Source organism: Vicugna pacos, chromosome 24 (assembly GCF_048564905.1).
Source record: "Vicugna pacos chromosome 24, VicPac4, whole genome shotgun sequence".
NCBI classification, from domain to species: Eukaryota; Metazoa; Chordata; class Mammalia; order Artiodactyla; family Camelidae; genus Vicugna; species Vicugna pacos.
Window position 1 is genome coordinate 26,271,491 of NC_133010.1, and position 22,391 is coordinate 26,293,881.

At 42.0% G+C, this 22,391-nt stretch overlaps 1 protein-coding gene across 1 annotated transcript; it reads left to right on the top strand.

Annotated features, from left to right (window-relative positions):
* The first annotated feature begins 897 nt into the window (after nucleotides 1–897).
* On the top strand, nucleotides 898–22,165 carry TWSG1 (twisted gastrulation BMP signaling modulator 1). Its single transcript, XM_072949259.1, has 5 exons — nucleotides 898–1,052; nucleotides 2,455–2,611; nucleotides 16,244–16,343; nucleotides 17,372–17,638; nucleotides 19,163–22,165. Exons 2-5 carry the CDS (start codon nucleotides 2,489–2,491, stop codon nucleotides 19,342–19,344), a joined length of 672 nt encoding a protein of 223 aa, XP_072805360.1. The 5' UTR covers nucleotides 898–1,052; nucleotides 2,455–2,488; the 3' UTR covers nucleotides 19,345–22,165.
* The last annotated feature ends 226 nt before the right edge of the window (nucleotides 22,166–22,391 follow it).

Here is a 22,391-nt window from a genome sequence, read left to right on the forward strand (position 1 = left end):
AAAGTACCTTGTGGATCATCTCACCCAGCGGGCTCCAACTTCGTCCCTCTGGAATCGTCTTAAAAAGCAAATTCCCAGGGTTGTGGGGAAGAACTGCCGTTCTCAACGGCCTTTATCTACCTGCTGGCGGTGGAAAGAGCGCATCTTCCCAACATACAGGCTGAAGTGAGTGCTGGCCTCACATGCTCGGGCAGCCCTCTCCAGCCACTAGTCCGGGCGTGCGTCCGTCGGTCCTCTCCCCGGCCCGTGACCGTCTGTGCCAGCCCCACGGCGCCCCCTCCCTTTCCCGCCGCTGGGCGTAGGGCCGGGCGCCCACCGAGCGCGCAGCGTTTAGTGACCAGCGGGACGGGGGTTTTCCCTTGGAGAGCTTCGTTCAGCGGGTCTGAGGCAGGTCCCAGAAGCCTGCGTTTTCATTAAATCCTGCCTCCGACGTCCAAGGACGGGGTTCAGCTGTCAGCTGCTGTCAGCTGCTGTCAGCTGCGCTGGGTAAGGGCTGGGCTCCCCGAGCACTCGGTGCCTCCGTTTTGCAGCCCCATAACCGGGCCAAGAACACCTCCCTCCCGGGGTTGCAGTCAGGAGCCGGGGAGCTCGTGCGCGTCACGGTCCCGGCTCCGGGACCAGCGCAGGATAAGGCCACAGAAGAGTGTGCGGGAGCCAGGGGCAGGCGGGAGAAGGCCTGGGAGACCCGGGCGCGGGAGACTGAGGAGAGAAAGCGCGCGCGGGGCCAGGAGGGGGCGGGGCCTTCGTGCGGGGGCGGGGCCACGGCCGAGGGCGGGGTCGGCTGGGGGCGGGCCGGGGTCGCGCGCTGACAGGAGCGCGGGGAGTGAGAGACGCCTCCTGGCGGGAGCTGGCGGCGGCGGGAGCCGAGGAAGGGCGGGGGGAAGCGGGGGCGCGGGGGCGCGGGGGCGGCGGCGGCGGCGGGCCTGTCTCTGTCTCTTTAAGGCCCAGGCTCACGGGCGCTGCGCTGAGGACGGCGCGGAGGCGCGGCCTGCCTCACTCTGCCGACGCGCGGGGAACGAGGGCCCGGCGGCCTGGCGGCGCCGCGGCGCACGGTGAGCGGAGGCGGGCGGGTGGGCGAGGCGCCGAACTCGGGGTCTGCAGGCCGCGGCCCGCGGCTCTCGGCCGGGGAGCGGGCCCGCGCGGCCCTGGCCGCCTCGGCGGAGGACGCAGTGGGGCGGCGGGCGCGAGCCCCGGAGCGCGGAGACCCGGCGGGCCTGGGAGGGTCGTTCTCAAGCTGCTGGGTCCCCGCCGCGTTTACCTGAGCGCTGGCTCCGGGAAGGTCGGGGGTGGGACGGGACGGCGGCCGGGCGCGGAAATCCCACGCGGGGGTCGCAGGGAGCAGGCTGGTCCGGGCGAGTCCGCTCTCAGGTGCCTCCTCGCGGCGGCCCCGGGAGCTCCGACGCGGGCCGCGCGGGGGTGGGGAGCGGGCGGGGTCACTAACGGGCCCCGGAGCGCGGCTCGCGGGCCTCGGCCAAGTCCGGGGCCCTCAGGATCGAGCCACACCCGGCGCGGAGCCCTTTCTGCTCTGCTTTACTGTGCTTCCTAGTAGTTAGAATAAAGATTTACGGTCACCATAGAGGCCCCGTACGCGCGCCTTTTACCCGTCTTGCGTCAGTGCGCTTTTATTTGATTCCATTTTGGGGGTGTGTTTTAAACCCCAAGAAGTCACAGCTTCTTTCAGAAAGCCTAGTGGCCATCCTGGTCGTTGGACACCGTCACAGCCTGTGCTGGTCGTTTTCTCCATTTTCTTTTTGGACCGTCGCATCTCCTGAAACAACTTTGAGGAATAGAATTTAAAGAAGACCTTCACGTTTTAATAAATTAGAGTTCTAAATACAGTTAATAATTTAGTGTTCCTTTTGTTAGCTAAATTATTTACGGAACAGCTATGCACTCCTTCCCTTGAGCTCCTTCATTCTGGCTAATTATGGTAACAGACAAAATGAGGTAGTAATAAATAACCCCTAGTATAATTTGCATTTAAAAAATTTAATTGTAAGAATTAAAATGTTGTTAAATGTTTTTAAAATTATGGTAAAATATCAATAGTTTTTATACTGGCTTAAAGCTGAATAATGGGCCTGAAGCTAAAGTTGAACAGTAGCAGCGCAGTATTCAGACTAGGTATTTGCTCTGTATACTTTCAGGTTACTGACGGTTTGTGTATATATACATATACTTGCTTTAATTTTCACAGTCACCATTTCTGGATAGTCTGGGGAATTTCAGAATCCTGTCTTTGAAGATAGCTAACGAGATATTATTGTATAAAACTGTAGCTTTTTTTTATTTTGGCGTGTTTAAGTAATCTTTAATTGAGAATAATCTTTAAAAGATCACTCAAGTCTTTTAACACAAATAATGAGTCTTGGTTTATTTATTTGTTCTTTGTATTTATTACCCTAGGATGCTTGCCATTGAATTAAAGTTTTTTTTTTCTTTTTGTTTGTTTAGCTTCCTGGGAGTTACTGATTGTCTTTGAAGAAACATGAAGTCACACTGTGTTGTTATGCTTACTCTACCCCTCCTGGTGTTCCTGACCTGGGTCCCTGTGTCGCTGAGTTGTAATAAGGCACTCTGTGCCAGTGATGTGAGCAAATGCCTCATTCAGGTAGGACTGAGTCCTCTTTCACTCATATTAAAGTGTACTGTAGAGCAAGTACGGAGCACGGACATGCAGATAGTGTCTGTATAACTCAGTGTGAAGCCCGAGTATTAGGTCAGGGCCTGAGGTACTGAACAGGGACCCACTGGTCTGGGTTTTTGCCTCTATAATTCTCTTGCATACAAGCGAGGTCAGACTCAAGAAGTTCTGTACCGAAAATAATATCCAGCTTTATAAACATACCATTATAAGGTGATGAGCACTCCTTTCAGATGAAATTAAAGCATTCCTTGTTTAATGTAGTTCACATAGCAAAGAGGCTCATGTGCTATATTTAGAAAAAAATTTTTAGCTAATCAAATCATAGACAAACTGCCCTAAATGTAATGTCCTAGTGGTCTGTTCTGTGTAACCAGTTTCCTCAGCAGCTTAATGCAGTAAACACTTAATTCCCGCGGTTTCCGAGGGTGAGCATCTGGGAGCAGCTGAGCCGGGTGGTTCTGGGTCATGGCTTCTCAAGGTTGCAGGCACTGAGAGTCTGCTTCCTCAGGATAGCTGGCAGTGATCTCTCTGTCGGTCGTCAAGGCCAGCCTACTGATGTAGCTACCACTCTCATTTCATTGAAGAGAAAAGTGACGTTAAGTAATTTGTCCAGGTTCGTATAGCTAGTAAGTGGCTATGGAATGTGGTCTGTGTTTGACTCCGAAGCCCATGGCTTTTCCAGCATGCAGACGGTTATTACTCTCCATAAAGTTGCGTTAATTAGTGGTGAACTTCACATCTCTTTTCCACCCTGTTAGACCGTCAGCAGGCGTATGTCTTTTGTGTCGGTGTTCATTAGCTTCCCTTCTAGCTCTTGGCTGCTGGCTAAGGAATTCAGTAACTAAACATTAGAATTCTTCATGGAGTGTGACTCAGCCACCTCTTGGCTGTAATCCTGACATGAAAGTCATTGTGTTGAGGTGATAATGATTTTTATAGATGAGAGGCATTTTATGTTATTAATAGTTAGAATTATAGAAAGCCTGGCCTTTGTGTAAGTGTGGACGCTGCCCTGTCATACTGTTTACCTTCACTTTGCCCAAATATTTGCTTCTCTGAATCCAAAACGTTTAACTAGTGGAGTTTGTTGGTTGGTTTTAATTTTTTTTTCCTATAGATACTTTTAAGCATGAAAAGAGAAGAGTGTAAGAAGAGCAGTTGCAGTCAGCAGTGCCAGCAGTTACTAACTCAGGGCTGCCCTGGTTTCATCTGTATCCCATGCACTGTCCACCCCAGCTCTGTTTAGTTTCAAGCAAATCCCTGATACTTTGTTAATCATAATTCTAATGTCTGTCTCTTAAAGATAAAACATAGCTTTTAGCAGTTTTAAAATCAGCAATAATCCGTTAATGTCATCTGATTTGCTACATGGAAGCTTTGGTACCACAAAAGCACCCTTGCTTCAGCATGTGCTGTTGGGACTCTGTAGAATTCCCATGAAGTCCAGCTGTGCCCTGTGGTCGGAGGGGAACCTGGGCCACTTCCCATGTTGTTTCAATGTAGCTTCATTATTCATTTTTAGAAATACAGTGTCATAATAATTGCTGCATTCATGTTTAGGTAGAAATTCACTTATATCTCAAATTATTTTTTGACTCTCCAAGTCTATAATTTCCATTATTTCAAATAATTAAAAATTGGATTTTATTTAAAATACCTTGCTTGGTAAGGAGATATTAAAAACAAAAATTTTGGTTACTATTGCTAAAGTTTTTGTTTTGCTTTTTAATGAAAAACTCTGTAATGCTTAAAAAAAATGCTTCAAAAGGAAGAGTAAAAACCTAAGTATAAAAACTGGAAAAAAAGGTGAAGCTTCACCTGTTAAATGGTGGTTCTACTAAGCTCATTGGAAAGAGTTTGTTTTTTTTTTTTACCATGAACTCACTGGTACTGCCATTTCAGACTTCAGCATCATCAAATCTTTTTCTGGAATAGTAGAGACAGTGCTTCTGGTGCTTAGTGGCAGGGTATTTGAGGTTAAAAATATTGAGGCCTCGAGTATTGAGGATTTTTCTTGTTCATTTATGGGTAAGTGCTTATTGGATGTTGCAGCAACTTGTGATTGGTTCTACCATTTGCCTAGTTTTGTGAACAGCAGCCGGTCATTTATTTCACACTCTGACCTTGGCTCTGCTTGTATGCCTCTCACCGTGGCTGTGTGACAAACCACCTCGAAGGTCAGTGGCTGGAAACGACACCGCGCTTATTCTGAACGTGAATATGCATCCTGAGTGGCACTCGGGGACAGCGCACCTTCACCACACAGCATTACCGTTAGCAGCGTAGCCTGAAGGCTGGTGCCCAAAATTACCTGACGCAGCGCTGTCCGCTAGAACTTTCTGCAGTGATAGAAGTGGTCTACATCTGACCTGTCTGGTGCAGTAGTCTACTGAGCATTTGAGCTGTGGCTAGTAGGTCGAGAAACAGATTTTAAAATTCAGTGATTTTAATTCATTTAAACAGCTGCGTGTGACTAGTGGCTACTGTATTGAACAGTCACAAAGCTGAAGGCTCACTCATCTAACATCTGGGCGGGGAAGATCCTTCATCTCTCGCCTCCCTCCTTCTCAGGGCTCTCTGTGCCTGACCTCTCAGCACGCTGGCTGAAGTCTAGCCAGATTTCTTACCTGTTGGCTCAGGGGCTTGCAGGACCACATGCCTCATGAAACAGAGCTGGGGAAGCTGTTTTGCCTTTCATGGCCTCTCCCTCGAGGTTACAGTGCTGCTTCCACTGTAGTTGCAGGGCCGCCTGGATTTAGGTGGAGGGAACACCGACCGCACCCTGACGTAGGAGCGTGAGTGTCACACAGTGAGGGGAGCGTGGGGGTGATGGCGTGGCCGTCTTTGGAAATACAGCCTGCCACAGCTTCACTGTACAGTGACTTAGTCTGCTGGGGGATCTCCAGGTCTCCCTCTAATTCAAAGTAATTCTGAAGAAAGAAACCAGCTATTAGGTGTTAAGTATTTTTACAGTCACGGTAATAAAGCCCTCTTTTTAAAAAGTCAGATTGTTGGGATAATCCCTTGGCTAATCCTTCCTCCTCATTTTGTTGCCCAGGGAGGAGCACTTTTAATCTAGTAACTGCTTCTGTTTTTGCTTCAGTTAGTGATTTTCAAGCCATGTTGCTAAATAATACACTACTGCTTCTTCAATTATGACTTCTAGATATTATGTGTCTAAAACTGCCTCTCTGCTCTGTTAGATTAGGAAACTCGCTCAGCATCCTGTCCTCCCCTACCCCTGCCCTGTCATAATCCTTTCACGGTTTTGGTTTCTCTGTCAGTCATCTTCTCAATTTCTGCATTATAGTTAAGCCTTTCTGTTCTGTCCTATGAACTAGAAATACTATCTCTTGATTGCTGATATAAGAGGAGAATATTAGTAGCCCTACTCTTTCCCTTTAAAATTTTATTTGCTTTGTAATTTTTTAAGTAGTAAAGAGAGTATAATTAAGTTTAAAGAAGAGCTGTGCGTTTCTTTCGGGATCTGGAAAAGGGAGGGCCCATTGAGACTCAGAACAGTCTTGGAGATCATGTGCCTCTGCCACCGATGGCCATACTTCATGGCATGGAGAGCAGAGCAGTGAGTTTCCTTGTACTTGTGAATGCGCCCTCAGAATTTCCCGCCTTCGGAATGCCTTCTGATGGGCTGTATCAGAGTCTGTGGGGATGGGCGTAACCTCTGCTTTTACGCCGTCGAGCTTGACAGCATGTGTGTTCTGAGTGGTGTCGCAGGGTGATGCTCAAGAGCGTGAACTTTGGAACCAGACTGTCTGAATTTGAGTCTACTTCTGCCGTGGACTTGACCTTGGACCGGTTAATCTTTCAGTCCCTCAGTTTCCTTACGTATGAAACGAATAATAACCATGCCTGCTGTGTGTGGTTACCGTGAGGGTTAGGTATGAAGCACTTAGATCAGCTCCTAGCGCATGTGTGCTCTGTCAGCAAGTAACACTAACCTAATTTCTCTGTTGTATAACCGTATTTGAATTTTCCATGTTTTACTTACAGGTATATTCTAAACCACATTTCTGTTGCAATGCTTATGTAAATATTGTTGACTGAATAGTGACATAGGGTACTATGATTACATTTCCTGTCTTGAACAACTTCGTTTTTCTTGAGTTTCTGATTGTCTTTCCTGATCTTGCAGCATCAGTCATTAGCACTTTATGTTGTCTTAAATTCTTAATCTGTTTTCCCCTCAGTAGAGCCTTCAGTCTTGTTTCCAGACCTAACTGACTACTCGCTGGGTCTGAAGCACGCTGTTACATAGGCATTTTCCCAGGGTGACTTTCTTCAGTTGGTTCCATTATTTCTTTGATTCCATATCTTGGTCTTTCTTAATTTACTCTCATTTTGTTGTAACATGCCCTGAAGTTTCTTCCCAAAAAGGCTGTGTTGGAAATAAACTCTCTGTATCCTGCATATCTTAAAAATGTATTTATTCGCATCTTACACCTGATTTGGTGGTTTACCTGAGCACAGAATTCTATGTTAAATTCTTTTCACTGGCAACTTGGCAGACGTTTCACAAATGTCTTTGTGCTACTGGATTCCATGATGCTGGTGAGACGTCTCGTGCCTGTGCGTTTCTCGTTGTCTGTAGGTGATGTTGTTAGTTTCTTTCTTCTCTCTGGAAACTGTTGGTTTCATCTCCTTATCCTTGGTGTGGGTCTTTTTGTACAGGCATTGTGATGGGCACCTTGTGAATCTTTTGGGGCAAAAGGGGGTTTATTTTGAGCTCCAGAATGGAGTATTTCCTTGTATGATTATTTTTATATATAATATCCTCCTCTTTTTTCTGGAACTATAATTAGTAGCCATTCTTATATCATCTTTGGAGAACTGTCTATTCAGAACCAATGCCCATTTTTTAAGTTGGCTTATTTGTCTCTTTATTGTTGGGTTATGAGAATTCTTTATATATTCTGGATACAAGACCCTTGTCAGGTACATGACACCCAAGTAATTTCTCGCATTTCATCGGTTGTCTTTTCAGTCTACACATATACTTCTTTTCTTAAATTTATTCATAGGTATTTTATTTTTGATGTTGTGATAAATGGAAGTGTTTTCTTAATTTTATTTTCAGACTGTCATTGCTTGTATGTAGTGCTGTAGATCTTAAATCTGTTTTCACCTTATTCTGAGAAAGTTCCTTGACTTTACCTTTGAACTCTTTCTACTGAATTTTCAAATTTTAGCAGTAGTTTTTAAGTTTCACCTCTCATTTTCTGCTGGTTAGTTTTTCATATTAACACTTTTACTTGGTTTTAAATCCACTATTTTCTGAGATGTCTCTGAGGATACTTACTGGAAGTTTTATTGATGGAGATGGAGGTGAGTCCCTCCCTCACCTCCTCATTCTGTTACCTGAATTTTTCTTCTGAGATTTTTTTCTTTTAATTTCTATCTCTTGCATGTGGGAGGCTTTCCTCAGATGTCTGGTACTCCTTGTTCGTCCATTATAGTTAAGAATGAGGCAGTAAAGCCGTGTTTGTGAGCGGGGCTGGCGGGACTGATGCACAGACTGGAGGGTGTCACCTGGGGGGCAGGGAAGCCCTTGATGCTTTGAAATGTTCTCTGTTCTGAGGCTGATCATTTTCCTGAACAGAAGGGTTTGGCTTGGTCGTTATGAATGGCTGGTTTTCTTGCTGTGGTTAAGGTGGGTGGTGGGTTGGTAGCTACCTCATTCTTGTCTTTGCAGCCTGGCGCTGGGGGGTCAGGGGGGCGACTGCTCTGTTAGAAACTTGCACTCGGATGCCCTCTTTTATTCCTGTTCTCTACAGGTGGAGAGCAGATTGACTGTTGGGTTTCATGTGCCAGGAATTGTTAACTGGGGTCCTTGGACCTCTTAAAGGGGATCCCCAGAATTATATTCAAGTTTGCACATGTACAGTTTTGTGGGAGAGAAGTCCATACCTTTCAGGAGGGTCTCAAAGTGGTCGGTGCCCTTGAAACAGTGAAGAATTGCCAGGCTTTGCTTCCCATCACACATACTGAGTTCTCACAACTCTGCCTCCACATTCAGCAGAATCTACGGCACGCTGGCATCTTGGATGACAGTGATAGCTCTTCTCCTTAAACTTACAGGAGAGCATGCACAGAGGTGGAGGTGGGGGACGGGTGCCTGGAGGAGGCAGTGCTGGAAAGGTGTGAAGGGGCTGCCCTCTCAGACGGAGTTTGGGGTTCCTTCCTGCTCGGAACATCCATGGTGTAGAAACGATGTACTGTGAGGATAAGTTAGAACATGTTTACGTGGAGCCCTCGGCAACTCATGAAATAACTAAATTTAAAACATTTTCCCTGGAAGCTCATGGTTGTGTAAATATTTTTTACCAGCGTGGTCGCAAGGCGGCACAGTCATCCCTGCTACTCAGACAAGTTGCTACGTGTGAGGGTGGTCCCTAGGTAAATATTTATTTTGTGCTTCTGACAGGAAAGAAACCTAATTTTAAACATCAGGAAAGTAAAATTGTCACCCTGGTGTATTCCTTTGCTCATATAACGCGTGGTTTAGCTGTCCTGTTCCAGGGGAAAATGGGAATGCAGGACTTTGCTTTAAAGAAGACCTTCACTTGTTTTTTTCTTCTGCTTCTGTGAAAAGAACATTTAAAATTTGGATCAATATTATGCTTACACCCCAGAAATCTCAAAACCCATTTTAGCTAATATTTATGGTCTTGTTTAGGATGATATAAATGTTATGTTTCATGAAAATATTCAAACTTAGGGTCAGAGATCATTGGTGCATTCTTCTAGCACTGCACTGGTTATCTGAATATCTAGTGCTTTTATGTACTAAATCAACAGTCTGCTTTTTTATTCTAAAAATCAATTTAACTAGTAAATAAATCTTAGATTATCTGAAATAAGCTGGGATTTGAAAATAATTTCTCATTAATACTTTTTTTTTTTAATTTATTTTGCTCTAAGTTAAAACTATAAATAGTTCAGATAACTTCAGGACTTTCTTAACCACAGTAAACTAAAAAATTAACTTTTTCCTTAATCAGTGCTGATTAAATTCCACATTAGTTTCTTGCTGAAGTTATGATTGGTCACTAGCCTAGTAATATTGTGGTGTATAATACACAGTGTTCCCTCTTTCCTCTTACAAACGTTGCCTCATTTTCCGGTAGTGTTTTTCCTCTTCTTTCTACTTCCCTGCTCTTAAAATTGTGGCTCTAACTTACTCTCGTCCTGTTTTGCTTCAGTTAACACCTTATGAAAATCTTTGAGATTAATGTCCAGAAGTAGTGAGTCAGAGCTGATACAGTTTAAGGGAAGAGTAAGTCATTTCCCTTCAGGTGTCAGCAGTTGGAATAGCTAGAAGAAGAGAGGGCTAGAATAGAAGTGTGTAAGTGGGGACTGAAATGTGCTTTCACTGGCTATTTCACCTGCTGAATTATTATATTAAAACAAAGATGAGGATTTCATTTGGACACTTGGAAGTTTTCAGATACGTGTTTTAATAGGGAGGATAGTAGAACAGCCCCCCATTTGCCCATCGCTCCGCGTCAACAGTGATCAGCGTGTGGCCAGTCCAGTCTCACCCATGCCTACCCTCGCTTCACCCCGCGTGGCGTATTGTAAAGAAACGCGCTGGTGCGCTTTGACAGGAAGCAGAGTTAAAATCTCGTTACTAGGTTTATATGAGGGATGGGCGCCATTTGATGTATTTTAGTAGTTCCTGTGTATACATGAACTTGTATGCTGATTTATGTAGCTAAAAGGATAAATTCTGTTTTCCATGATGTCAGTGTGTTTCACTTAAATTTATTTTGTTTTCAAGGCAAAAGTTTGCCAGTTAGTTAGAATTCATAAAGAATGACATGGTGATGAAATTCAGTTTAGATATTTCTGTCCCGAGTTTGAAAGTCTGTCTTATGTCCTCCTTAAAGAGCATGAATGTATCAAAACAGATTCGTTGTAACTAACATAATTATAATTTTGTTTATTCTTTTGAATAAAGGCTGATTGAGGATGTGTTGTTTCATATATTTGTTTTTAAATAGCCGTTTGACCTAAGTAAGGGTTGTGAAAGCAGTGTCAGCCCAGTAATGCCTTGCTGGTTGTGGATTCTCACACAGTGTTCATTTTCATAGTTACCTGTATTCTTACATTCCTGGGGTTTTAGGTCAAGATATTATAAATACTTACAGTTTGTTTCATTTAATGTTTAAGGGCCTCAGTTTGTGTTTTTGAGTGTCTTATCTTTTTTCTTGTACAAAATTAAAGTGGATCTTAAGAAGTCCTTCTACCTAAATATTTAAATACTTATTTGCCATTAAAAAATTTTTTTTGTATTCAGAGGGAATCCACAAAATACCTAGAAGTAAAAAAAGGAAAGTACATCATTTATAGTCCTATTTTCCAAACACAGACTGCTCATACTATTTTGACACAGTCCTGTCTAGATTTTTATTCTATGTTTAGGTGTTAAAAGTCACCTAAACATAGAATAAAAGTAGTATATTATATATTTTTCACTAGCATTGTTTTATGTTTCTTTGCTTTAAAAAAAGTATTTTTGTTAATTTAGAGAAGTTTAGTTTTAGCTTGAAAATAGAAAAGAGAAATGTATTTTCAGAATTAGAACTATCTCTGCATTACTTTCTTTAATACCAGTTTACATTTATATAAAGCTTTATATTTTTCAATTCAGATTTGTTGAAATAATAGATTTATGGACCACAGTGTACCGTACTGTTCTTTCAAAGATGAGATAAGGTAGTCCCTGATCTCCCAAAGTGTTTTTGGGGTCAGATTTATCGAGGTATAATTCACATACAATACCTTTCACTCTTTTTAGGTGTATAGTTCGGTGGTTTTTTAACAAACACATGCCCGTGTAACTACCACCACGTCCAAGACAGGGAACATTCTCTTCACCCTGGGAAGCGCCTTCCTGCCCCAGGGTAGTCAGGGGCAGCCTTCTCCCCAGCCCGCCTCCTCTCCACCACTGCCTGATCTTTGTCTCTATAATTTCACCTTTTCCAGAATGTCTTATAGCAGAATCGTACAGAGTCTGGCTGGCTTCTTCCAGTGAGCATAAGGCTTCTGAGCCTGACCCGAGTGGCTGCGTGTGTCGGGAGTGGCTGAGCAGCGTTCTGTTGTGTGGATGTGCCACGTTGCTTCCTCTCTTCACCGGCTGATGGACATGGCTTGTTTCCAGATTTTGATGATTATGAATGAAATGATTTACTTTCGTGTGTAGGTCTTTGTGTAGGGGGATGTTTTCATTTCGTCTGAGTGAATAACCAGGAGTGGGATTGCTGGGCCACCAAGCATCCGAAAAGCTGAGGCCTGGTGTGACGTGCCGCAGTCCATGGGCTCAGACTTGATTCCACATCCTTTAAATCCAAGTCACCTGCTGACTGCTAGACTGTATATTGTTTTCAGTGATGGTATTTCCCTGTTTTAACAACAGTGCTGACAAAAATCTCTCAGATTTTGCAGCAGTTAAAGAATGGAAATATTTATCAGTAACTAAAAATCAGAATACAAATACAGTTTTTCCTCAAGATGTTAGTTTCTGTCTCTGGTCTGGAAATTTGAAAGTTTGTAAAATTTATTTTGACTCTTACAATCTAGGCTTAGTCTTAGATGAATAATAGCCCCCCCCCGATTTATTTTGTGTAGAGAAGTAAGATCGCACCAGGACCATAGTCATATAGAGAGTAAGACTTTTGATTAAAGTTGAATGAAAATTATATAAAATCTATCTTCTGGTGTAAAAAAATTTGAAAATCTGTTATTTTCAAGATTTTCACTAATACAAATATAGTAAAATACATTTTAAATGATAAGACTCTTCCCACAAGTTTTCATCCTGCCAGGTTTTCATTTCCTACAAGCTTTCTAAGCAGATTGTCAAGGTATCCCTGAGCACTCGTGCTGGTCAACGCAGGATAGCCCGAATGTACAAGTTTCTGTTTTCCATTTAGTGTAGTTTTAATTTTTCCTGTCATAGATTTGCTGAGCGGTGTGACGACCACGCTGTAAGAACGTCTAGCGTGGTCTTCGCCCGGGAGTGGGTGTCTCGGTCCGTGTTCCTCTGGCTCTAACCCACAGAAGCGGTGGGGGCAGGAACAGCCTTGAGTCAGAAGACCTGACGCTGGAGCCCAGTTGAGTGACCGCTGACGAATCGCTGACCTGCTCCTTCCAGCCTGTCCTCTGTACCAGGAGCAACGCTCGCACTATTCCCTGAGACTTGCAGACTAGGGAGGCAGATGACATGGTCATTAACTGGCTGAAGCGAAGGAAGAATTAGGATTAAATTCCGACTCACTGGTTTGGCAGCTCGTAGCCCGTGATACTTACTTTACCTTTGCAAACAGTGGTTAAACTTGGGCCATAGCACTTGTGGTTGTGTTGAGGTGCTGAGAGTGAAAGACATAATGATGCCTTTGGTGAACAGCCTGAACGAGTAGCTCTGTTTAATTATGGGCTCTGTCTCTCTAAGAAAGTAATAACTATGATTATTGACATGCTAACCTAATAAGAAATAAGCTTTATATTCCTCATTTCGGTGTTTAAAAAGCAGGAATGTCTATCCAAAACTGGGGTCAAATCTCAGGCACTTACTAATTGAGTGTGTATGAACTTCCTAACCTTATATGAAAATGAATATAAACAATGCCTTGATAAAGGCTTTATGAGCTTCAAGATAATGCATATAAAACACTTACCATGGTGCCTGTTAGTATTAAATAAAACCCGCTTAGGACCTTGCGGGGAGGTGGCGGCAGGGAGTAAGTGGAAGCCCTGGGTTGATCTTTCTTCTGCGCTCTGCGAGCTTTGTGTTTGGCTGTGACCACACGCTCTTCTGACTGAGCAGTCCTCAAGGTGAGTCGTGGGGAGGCTGGTGCAATGAATAGCCCGTCCACACCAGAATCCCATGTCTCAGCACAACCTTTCCAGATAAGAAGGGAGACTTTGAAGTAATAGTAAAATGGAAGGTGGTAATGGTGATGAAGAATGGAAACACGGAGAAGGTGTGAAGGAGATGAAGAACTGAAAACCTGCTTCTGAATTTTGGTGCACAGGACGTTCTGTTACACAGCTGTTAAGTTATGTTGGCAGATGTTCACAACGGGGCAATGCTTGCTTTTTAAGTCAGGAGGGCATGCGGTCATTCTGTTAGGAATGCACAGGAACATACCAAGCAGGCGGAGTTGGGGTGTTTTCTCCTTTTACTCCAGTCGATGTTCTTCAAAGTCTTTTATAATTAAAAAAAAAGCTTTAAAAAATTTAAAGCGTCCCTTTTATCTTGACTGTAGCCTCTTTAGCAAAGCCATTCTAGTTATAGAAGATTCATTTTATCCTTATAACTATAACAACTAAAGTAAAGGTTTCTTTTTAAGTGTCTTAAAGAAAAGATTCTACTTAATTTCAATGGAGTGATTTTTTTATGTTCTTCTGTGATCCTCGATTCTTCACAATTACATTTTTTTCTGTTGCATTTCCTGTACTTGAGTTCAAATCACCTTGAAATGTTTTTTTACATTTAGAAACAATCATCCCAACCACAGGATGCTTGCTGTCAAAAAAATTAAAGTATACATTTCCAGATGTGTTTATGACCAAACATTATTCAGTAATGTGATTCTGAAAGACATATAAAGGGAATAGAAAAGAATGGATTGCTTGGTGAGCTACACATGGTTGTTATAATTTATAATTATTTACACATAGAAATTCATTGTTTCCTAGAAACAAAGCAAATCCTTTCCACACATTTTTGTTCTCTAGATTTGCAGTGAGCTTTTTGAGATCCTAAATGCCATCTCTTAACTTTGCCTGTGTATTATTTTTCTCCTGAAAAGTGAGAAGTTTAACGTGTAATGCTGACGGAAAGGTTGGTTTGAGGATCTCATTTGCATTATTTTCCAGTGTCCTGGAAAGAATGCTAGCATGAATTTTGAAGAATGCAAGTAATTTGATACATTTTGAGACTTAATTACTCAGTAAAATTTCATAGTTTATGAGATCAAATTTGTTTGATTGAGACAAAAATTTTTCCATCTATTCTGTAGTAGTAAGATGAAAAGAAAATATTAGGTAGCATATTGTTCGTTGGCATTCAACCAGTTTTAGCAGTAGTTTTTACCAGTAAAGTCTTTGCCCTGGATTTTTGTCTAATAGTATAGTAATAAAGCCCGTCTTTAAGTCGCTTCTCCCTGTCTCTGCTGGCTGCAGCTGCTCGCTTTGTATTCCATCAGTAAATTAAAAATCATTAATTTTTGTTACTGAGTGCACTCTTCTGTCACACTGGCATGTAAAAGTGCAGCTCAGGCATCTGTTAAGAGGGTGTGAAATATATTTAATCTTGAGGGCTGGATGATCCAGGCAACTTCAAGCAACTTTTAATAGCCTTAGTGTTAACCTTCCGTTAGTCAGCAGTAACATGATGTCATCATCCGCCCTTTCATTCCAGTTTAAAGCACTGCACAAAGACCTGACAGTAAAAGGCATAATGAACACTTTAAAGATGGAAGCCATTAAACTGACATGCATTTATTTAGCATAATATACAGTAATTTATTTAACAAGCTACCATTTGAAAGGTGTGATAGGAAAAAGGAGAGACATATTCTTTGACTAAATGTGTTACTTTCCTAATTTGTTTCTCCTGAGCTACGTGGATAATGTAAATACACACAACCAGGATAGCAAAAGGATATTTTCTTTGGGTAATGTAATTAAAATTTGCTTCTGTGGGTCGGCAGTTTGGGCCTGTATCCTCTGGGTGGGTTTTCTGGGCTCATTCCTGCGTCTGTTGTCAGCTGCTGGTTGGCTGGAGGCTGGCCTGGGATGGCTTCAGATGGACCAACTTGTCTCCGTGGCCTTCTCCTAGGCTTCACATGACAGCTGGCCAAAGTTCTAGGAGAAAGAGTGGAAACTAGACCTCTTGAAGCCCAGACTCAGAACTGACACAAAATCACTTCCACCAAATTCTGTTAATCAAAGCAGGTTTCAAGATCACTTCTATTCAAGGGGTCTGGAAATAGACCCTACTCTTGATCAGAGGAGCTGCAAAGTTACATTGCAAAGAGGGCGACATGTGGAGGGGAGTATTTGCCACCTTCTTTATAAATAGGCTGCCACACCAAGACACTGTTCTAATGTACTGTAAATCAATAAGAAGAGTTTTTGAAAGGTGCTTTATTCACACTTTACATATTGAGAAACCACAGCTCCCACACTACAAGTTGGTTGGCTGTGCATTGAGATTAATTTGGACAGTGAATGTAAAAGCTGGAAAGTAGGTTTTGTTCTTGTGCTGAGTTATTTTTTGAGGTAGTAGAGGGGTCAAGTTATGGGTTATAAAGTAAATGTTTTTATTTTGTTTCAAAATAAGAGAAAAGTATCCAAAATACATTCCCTGAAAGTGTCCAAAAGAAAATACAAATTTTTTTGACATTGTTGATATTTATGTTTCTGCAAATAGTCAGTGATGAATTAAAAATTGTGCCAAGAGTAAATTAGTATGAATGCAAATATTATGGAGGTTTTTACTGCAAAAATGTAACAATTTTTAATACAGTTATTTGGAATTTTAAGTTTGAACTTCTGTCTCATTTCTAGGAGCTCTGCCAGTGCCGACCTGGAGAAGGAAATTGTTCCTGCTGTAAGGAGTGTATGCTGTGTCTTGGGACCCTTTGGGATGAGTGCTGTGATTGCGTCGGTAAGTTGACGTATGATAAAGTTTTCTAATATTTCTTATCACGGAACCCTTGACTTTAAAGAGACTGTAAAGAATATAAATGTGTTTATCTGTGTCTAAGATAGAGTAGGTGTATAGATTACATTTGCTTGTACTGAATACTGTTTACATATGTATATATATTTTTTATTTCTATAGAAAAGTTCTGGGAGGAAATTAAAAGTGCTTATTCTTGGGAAGTAGGAGTGGAGGAACATGCAGAGGGCTTTACTCTTTATATTTAATTTTTCTATCCTGCTGATTGTTTTCCTTTTCCAGTTTTATTAAGTAGAATCACTAGTGTGCCTGTGCAGATACATTATATCACATGTAAATACGTGTGTACAATAGGCTGTGCACAGTTTTTTCAGTTTGCATGTGTGTGCTGATCATTGTTTCTAAGAACAGATTAATGCGGTAATCCAGTCATAAGGGACTCATAAAAAAGTTCCTGTTTTATTCACAGGGTGGTAATCCCAGTACTGTCGTTTATTTTAGTGTTAAAGTCATCAGTTTGGCCAGTGGGAGCCCCTTCGGGTTGCTCCTGTGTCTTTTCAACATGTCCTCTCGCTCACTGATCACTTCCTTCCTTTCTGGTACAGATAAGTGTTCTGGGGTCATTTTGTGCTTTCCCTGTCCCAGCCCTGGAGTCAGTCTTTTCTCCGAGGAGCTCTGTTCCTCTTAGCCAAGGATAGGCATTTGGAAAACAAAGCCTGGGCACTCGGTGTGCTTGATGCTGCACAGTGTCACCAACTGCAAGTCCTCTCAGCGAAAAAGCTAGGAAGGTATCTGTGTAATGTTAGAAGGCACCTGGTTTTATATGTGTATATATATTTTTTATTGAAGTGTAGTCAGTTTACAATGTTGTGTCGATTTCTGGTGTACATCATGTTTGAGAAGGCACCTGATTTTCATGTGTTGGGGCTTGGGTTGCAGGCCAGCCCCTAACAACATCTCATGACATTTAAGTCGTGAGAAAAACCTTGATTGTCTTTGCCCCTCCCCCGCAGGTATGTGTAATCCTCGAAATTACAGTGACACACCTCCGACTTCAAAGAGCACTGTGGAGGAGCTTCACGAGCCAATCCCTTCTCTCTTCCGGGCGCTCACGGAAGGAGACACTCAGCTGAACTGGAACATCGTCTCCTTCCCTGTTGCAGAAGAACTTTCACATCATGAGAATCTGGTTTCCTTTTTAGAAACTGTGAACCAGCCACACCATCAAAATGTGTCTGTTCCCAGCAATAATGTCCACGCACCTTATTCTAGTGACAAAGGTAACTGCGGCAGCTGACTTTTCCTCTCTTGCCCCCTTGCTTTCTGCATGGCCTGTGAAGCGTGCATTAGCATTACCTTTTAGAGCAGCTTCTGTGGTCTTAGGTAAGTTCTAGACTTTCATGCACCCAACTCCTGAGTAGACGAGGAGTTGTCCCAGTGCCCTCAGACTCTTGGCGACAGAGGCTGTGTTGCAAAATAGACAACCAGGTTCTAATTCTGATATTTATTTGCATTAGGCTTTAATGATTCTTTTCATGAGGTAGCAGCAGGGCTGCTCACCTAGCGCAGTGTTGCTTGCTGTCAGGTAACATTCAGAGTGTCAGAGGAGGTCAGGTTTCTGTGACAGCATTGCTACCACCAGTGATGCCAGGCCAGCAGGTACTCCTCAGTGGGCGCGTTGGGGTTACAGACTCCTGATTTCGGGTAGTAGACTCGCCCCAGCCAGCTCTCTGTAGGTGAGTCCTGTGGTCAGAAGGGAGCCTCCGTGGAGAGTGGCGGGTGCTTCGTGCTTCTCCGAGTCGCAGTAAGGAACACTTACTAGTGAGGGCAGGTCACACCTTAACTCTGGAATGTGAAAGGCATGTAACTTTTGTAAGGTCTCTGATGTTTCCAAATAAAAGGCCCCGCACAATTTTACTCTGGAAGGATAAGGCAGCTGTGAAAATTGCAGTTATTTCCTAACATATGAGGTGAATTATGCATAAACTGTATAATTTGTATTCTTTTTGATCTGGCTTTTTTGTCGTGCTCTCCATTACAGTCCTGTCTATCTAAAATAGTATGAGCTTTGGCCATCAGTAGTAAAAGCAAACAGCTTTTGTTAATAAAGAGTAAGAATTCTTAATTCCTCTTAGGCTAAAGTACTTTATAAGACAAATTCTAGATCTTGGAAAACATCAGAAATGTATGGAATGTGTCTTGCTACCATTTTCCCATTATTAACATGTAAATAATCAACATCATATTAAATAATTGATAAATTTTTCTCAAAGATTATTCAAAGTCATGAATTAATAAGCAGGAAGCTAATTCCTGAAAACACCAGCCGGGGCATTTTCTAACAGCTAATGCTGAATTGTGCTAGCATTGTTAACCACATTGTGTCATTTGAATTACTTAAGGTTATTTTATTTTGTTGTATTCTCAGGATAGCTTTAGAACAGTATTTTTCAAACTTCTTTTAGCTGGAGAATTCTCTCCTCAGAGGAATCTTATCAGAAATGCCCAGTTTGGAGCTCCAAGTACAGCAAATGTTGTTAAGCCCAGGGATCTCCTTTCAGATCAGAGTCTGAAATCTGATGAAATGACGAGGGAAGCCCTTTGTTCTGCAGCCGGAGTGGGGACTTGCTTCCTTCTCAGCGTGACTAACGACTGTGATCTTTTCCCCACGCCGCACTGGTGTCCTGTGCAGACGGGCAGCAAAGAGCTGAGACAAGTACCTGTTCATAGTATTCAGCGAGGTATTAAAGCACTTCCTGCTTTTCCTGCTTCCTGTGCTGAAGTCTTCATCGTTTATTTTTCAGAACACATGTGTACGGTGGTTTACTTTGACGACTGCATGTCCATACATCAGTGTAAAATATCCTGCGAGTCCATGGGGGCCTCCAAGTACCGCTGGTTCCACAACGCCTGCTGTGAGTGCGTTGGCCCGGAGTGCATCGACTACGGCAGTAAAACTGTCAAGTGTATGAACTGCATGTTTTAACGAAGGAAAGAAATGAGAACCAAAGCGATGTCATCAGAGGTATGAAAAGCTGCTCAGTGATGTCTCCTGCTTGCATCCAAATGCCCGCAGGTTGAGAAGATGTAAAGAATCCAGACTGAGTTACTTTTAAAGTATGACGGATGCAGGATTGTGCTACATGACGATCGTGACTGCTCTCACTGATATTTCTGCCCGCTGCTGGCGGTCAGCCCTTTCTTCTAAAAGCACGCACAGCATTGGTCACGGGACAAGTGAGTGCGCAGAGAGTGCCTTGAGGGTGTGGGGTTTCTAACCCCGAAGCCTGCTGTCCCTTCCTTATTGCACTCCAGAAGCCTCTGGGTTTGGAGGTTTAGAGCATGTTAACAGAGTTACTGCTTCTGCACGTTGTCCTGCTCCAAGGGCACTGCGTTTTTGCCGTCTTTTGCCATTCTTCACTATGCCTGGTATTGTTTCTCTGTAATATAAGTAGGGTAGCTATTCAGATATATCCCCATGAGAACGCACAAAAAGTTACCATGAAAAGCTTGATGTCAAACCTCTTTATGTTGGTTTTAGAAAGTAAACACTTTCTGTATTTTACAATTTAACTCTTACCTGGTGGAATTCATCCTGTACTACACATACTGACAGCTTTGGGGAGTTTCTCCTCGTCCTCCACCTCTGTCCAAAGTGCTGATCAAGGTAGTAATGAAGCGTCTTTACCAAGAATTTCAGGGCACACCTGTGAGACATGTGAAGTATGCTAGCCAGGGGCAGATAGGTAGGATGACTTAGGTACCAGCTGGAAGAGCGCCAGGAATGGGAAACACTGCCAGACAGGGCTCCACACACAGCGCCGGGGAAACAGTGCCCCTGTCATGGAAGTGGTGGAGCTGTGCTCGTGGACAGTGAGGGTGAGTCCACTCAGCCTCAGCGCACGGTGGTCGGAGGGGCAGAGCAGCGAGCTACGGGTCTGAACAGGGAGGGCTGAAAATGCCGGGGGTCCTAGCGGAAACAAACTTAGAACTATGTACGTTAATTATTTTGTTATTTTACAGTCTTTATGTTTATAATATCTAGATCAGATATTCTTGTTAAACAAGTATAATCACATAGTAAGAGCTTAAGATTATGAATCCAAAAAAGGTTTCTGTTCAAGATCATGTTCACTCTAAATACACTACCGGACATCTCGTCAGCTTTTAATGCTGTTTCAGTGGAAATAAGATACTGTGTGCCCTTCATAGTAATAAAATCCTGATCTTCAAGCATGGACCTAAAACGTAAATGTTTATATGCAGAGACTCTTAACTTTACAAAATTACTAATTTCTCAAATAGTGCATATTTGAATTACAAGTAACTTTTTAGGAATACCTCTTTGTATATGTAAGTACGTTAGCATATACAGACAGATAATGCTCTTAGACACTTTGTAATCATTGTCTGAACAGTAGTTACAAGATCGTGTGTAATATTATGATTAACTGTCATAAAGTGTAAAGACTTGATATCTTTTCTCTCTCAGATAACTCTAATGAACACTTAAGGTACTTTATTTAGCCTTTTAGAAAGTTGAAATTTAGCTCATGGATATATTTTTTTTATAGGAAAACATTGGGATATCCTTTTCTTACTTTTACCTAGAATGCCTCTGTTTATGAGTGCCTTGAAAACAAATTAACTCCCTTTCTTCATTATTACCTATAAAGCTAAGGATTTTCTAGAACTTAAGAGAAAGTTTTAAAGGAGTCTGCAGCCAGCTGCTTCATTTCCACTTTGCTGTTTTCCAGAGTCATTCATACCTATGAATGGAAGAATGCTTTTATGTTTATTGACAACACGCTTAATGTTTCCATAAATATGTTAACAAACCTTTTTTTAGCTGCACTTATCATCTGTTTTAGGTCTTCATTATTAAATTTGAAAATGTAATATCTCTTATTGGGAGAATAATTACGTTTTCACTGATTTTTTTTTTTTAACCTCTGTTTCTCCCAATAGAAATTAGCCCTAAATGTACTGGTAAGTTTTGTATTCAAATTTTACTTAATTTTTCTGGCTTATGAAGGGGTTAAAAGAAAGAGTTCACCTAAAAGATTCCATTTCCAGTTCTATAATATATTTTAGGTTTTGAATCACAATATTTTTCCAAATTAAAAGTATAACATTTGGGAAGCTGATAGCCCCGCTATAGTTTAGTCCTTCTGTTACCATTCTAAGCAAAATTCACTTCTATATTAAAGCTGTGCTTTAAAAAAAAATTACATAAAAAATTAGGTTGTTATCTTTTTTATAACTAGATCAAAAGATACTAAATCTCACATCAGTATGTATTATAATAAGCCGTACACAAAGGGTTCTTTCCTCTAGTAGGACATGTTCTTGCTTGGTGGTTTTTCGTCCCTCAACCCCATAACATCTAATTATTACTGAAACTGTACTTGGTGGCACCAAATCAAATGATGATTCAGACACAGCAAGTCTTTGTTTACATAGATGCTATAAAACAGAGACCTTCATTTAGAAATATGATTTCTAAAGTGTCAGAAAACAAAACAGATAAAATATTAGAATATTTTAACAATTATTTATAAATCAAAGTAGCATCAAAACAGAGAAAAGAAACTAAGACTTCTGAAAAATGAGATAAATATAAATAAGCCACATATTTAAAGTTTGTTATCATGAAAGCTTCTTGGAAGAGTTTTAGAATCTCTTATGCATTCCCAAGAGTTTTATGTTTGTTGTATTTTACACGCTCCTACAACATACAAAATTATGTATTTTTTCTTTGGTTGTCCCTATAAACAAAAAAATATTTTAATAAAAAATCAAGATGAGAGCGTCATGTTTTTTGTTAATTTCAAGCATAGGAAAATGAAATAAGCTTGCCATTTCTGTCTGGTGAAGTTATAGTTGAAGGTGTCAGCCAAGTGTGTCCCCTTCTCTCTGGAAGTCCCTGCACACTCTGTTGAAACAAGGAGTCTTTAACAGTCTGCTTTCTCATGTGCTTTATTCCAATATGGGGAGGCTTTGAGATGAAATACATTCTCCTTGCCCTGTGTG

Bases quoted from the DNA above. Each gene is read 5' to 3' on its own strand.
- TWSG1 (XM_072949259.1), top strand. From the start codon at position 2,489: ATGAAGTCACACTGTGTTGTTATGCTTACTCTACCCCTCCTGGTGTTC. The intron at 2,612-16,243 runs GTAGGACTGAGT...TCTCATTTCTAG, and splicing joins TGAGCAAATGCCTCATTCAG to GAGCTCTGCCAGTGCCGACC. The intron at 16,344-17,371 runs GTAAGTTGACGT...CCTCCCCCGCAG, and splicing joins TGAGTGCTGTGATTGCGTCG to GTATGTGTAATCCTCGAAAT.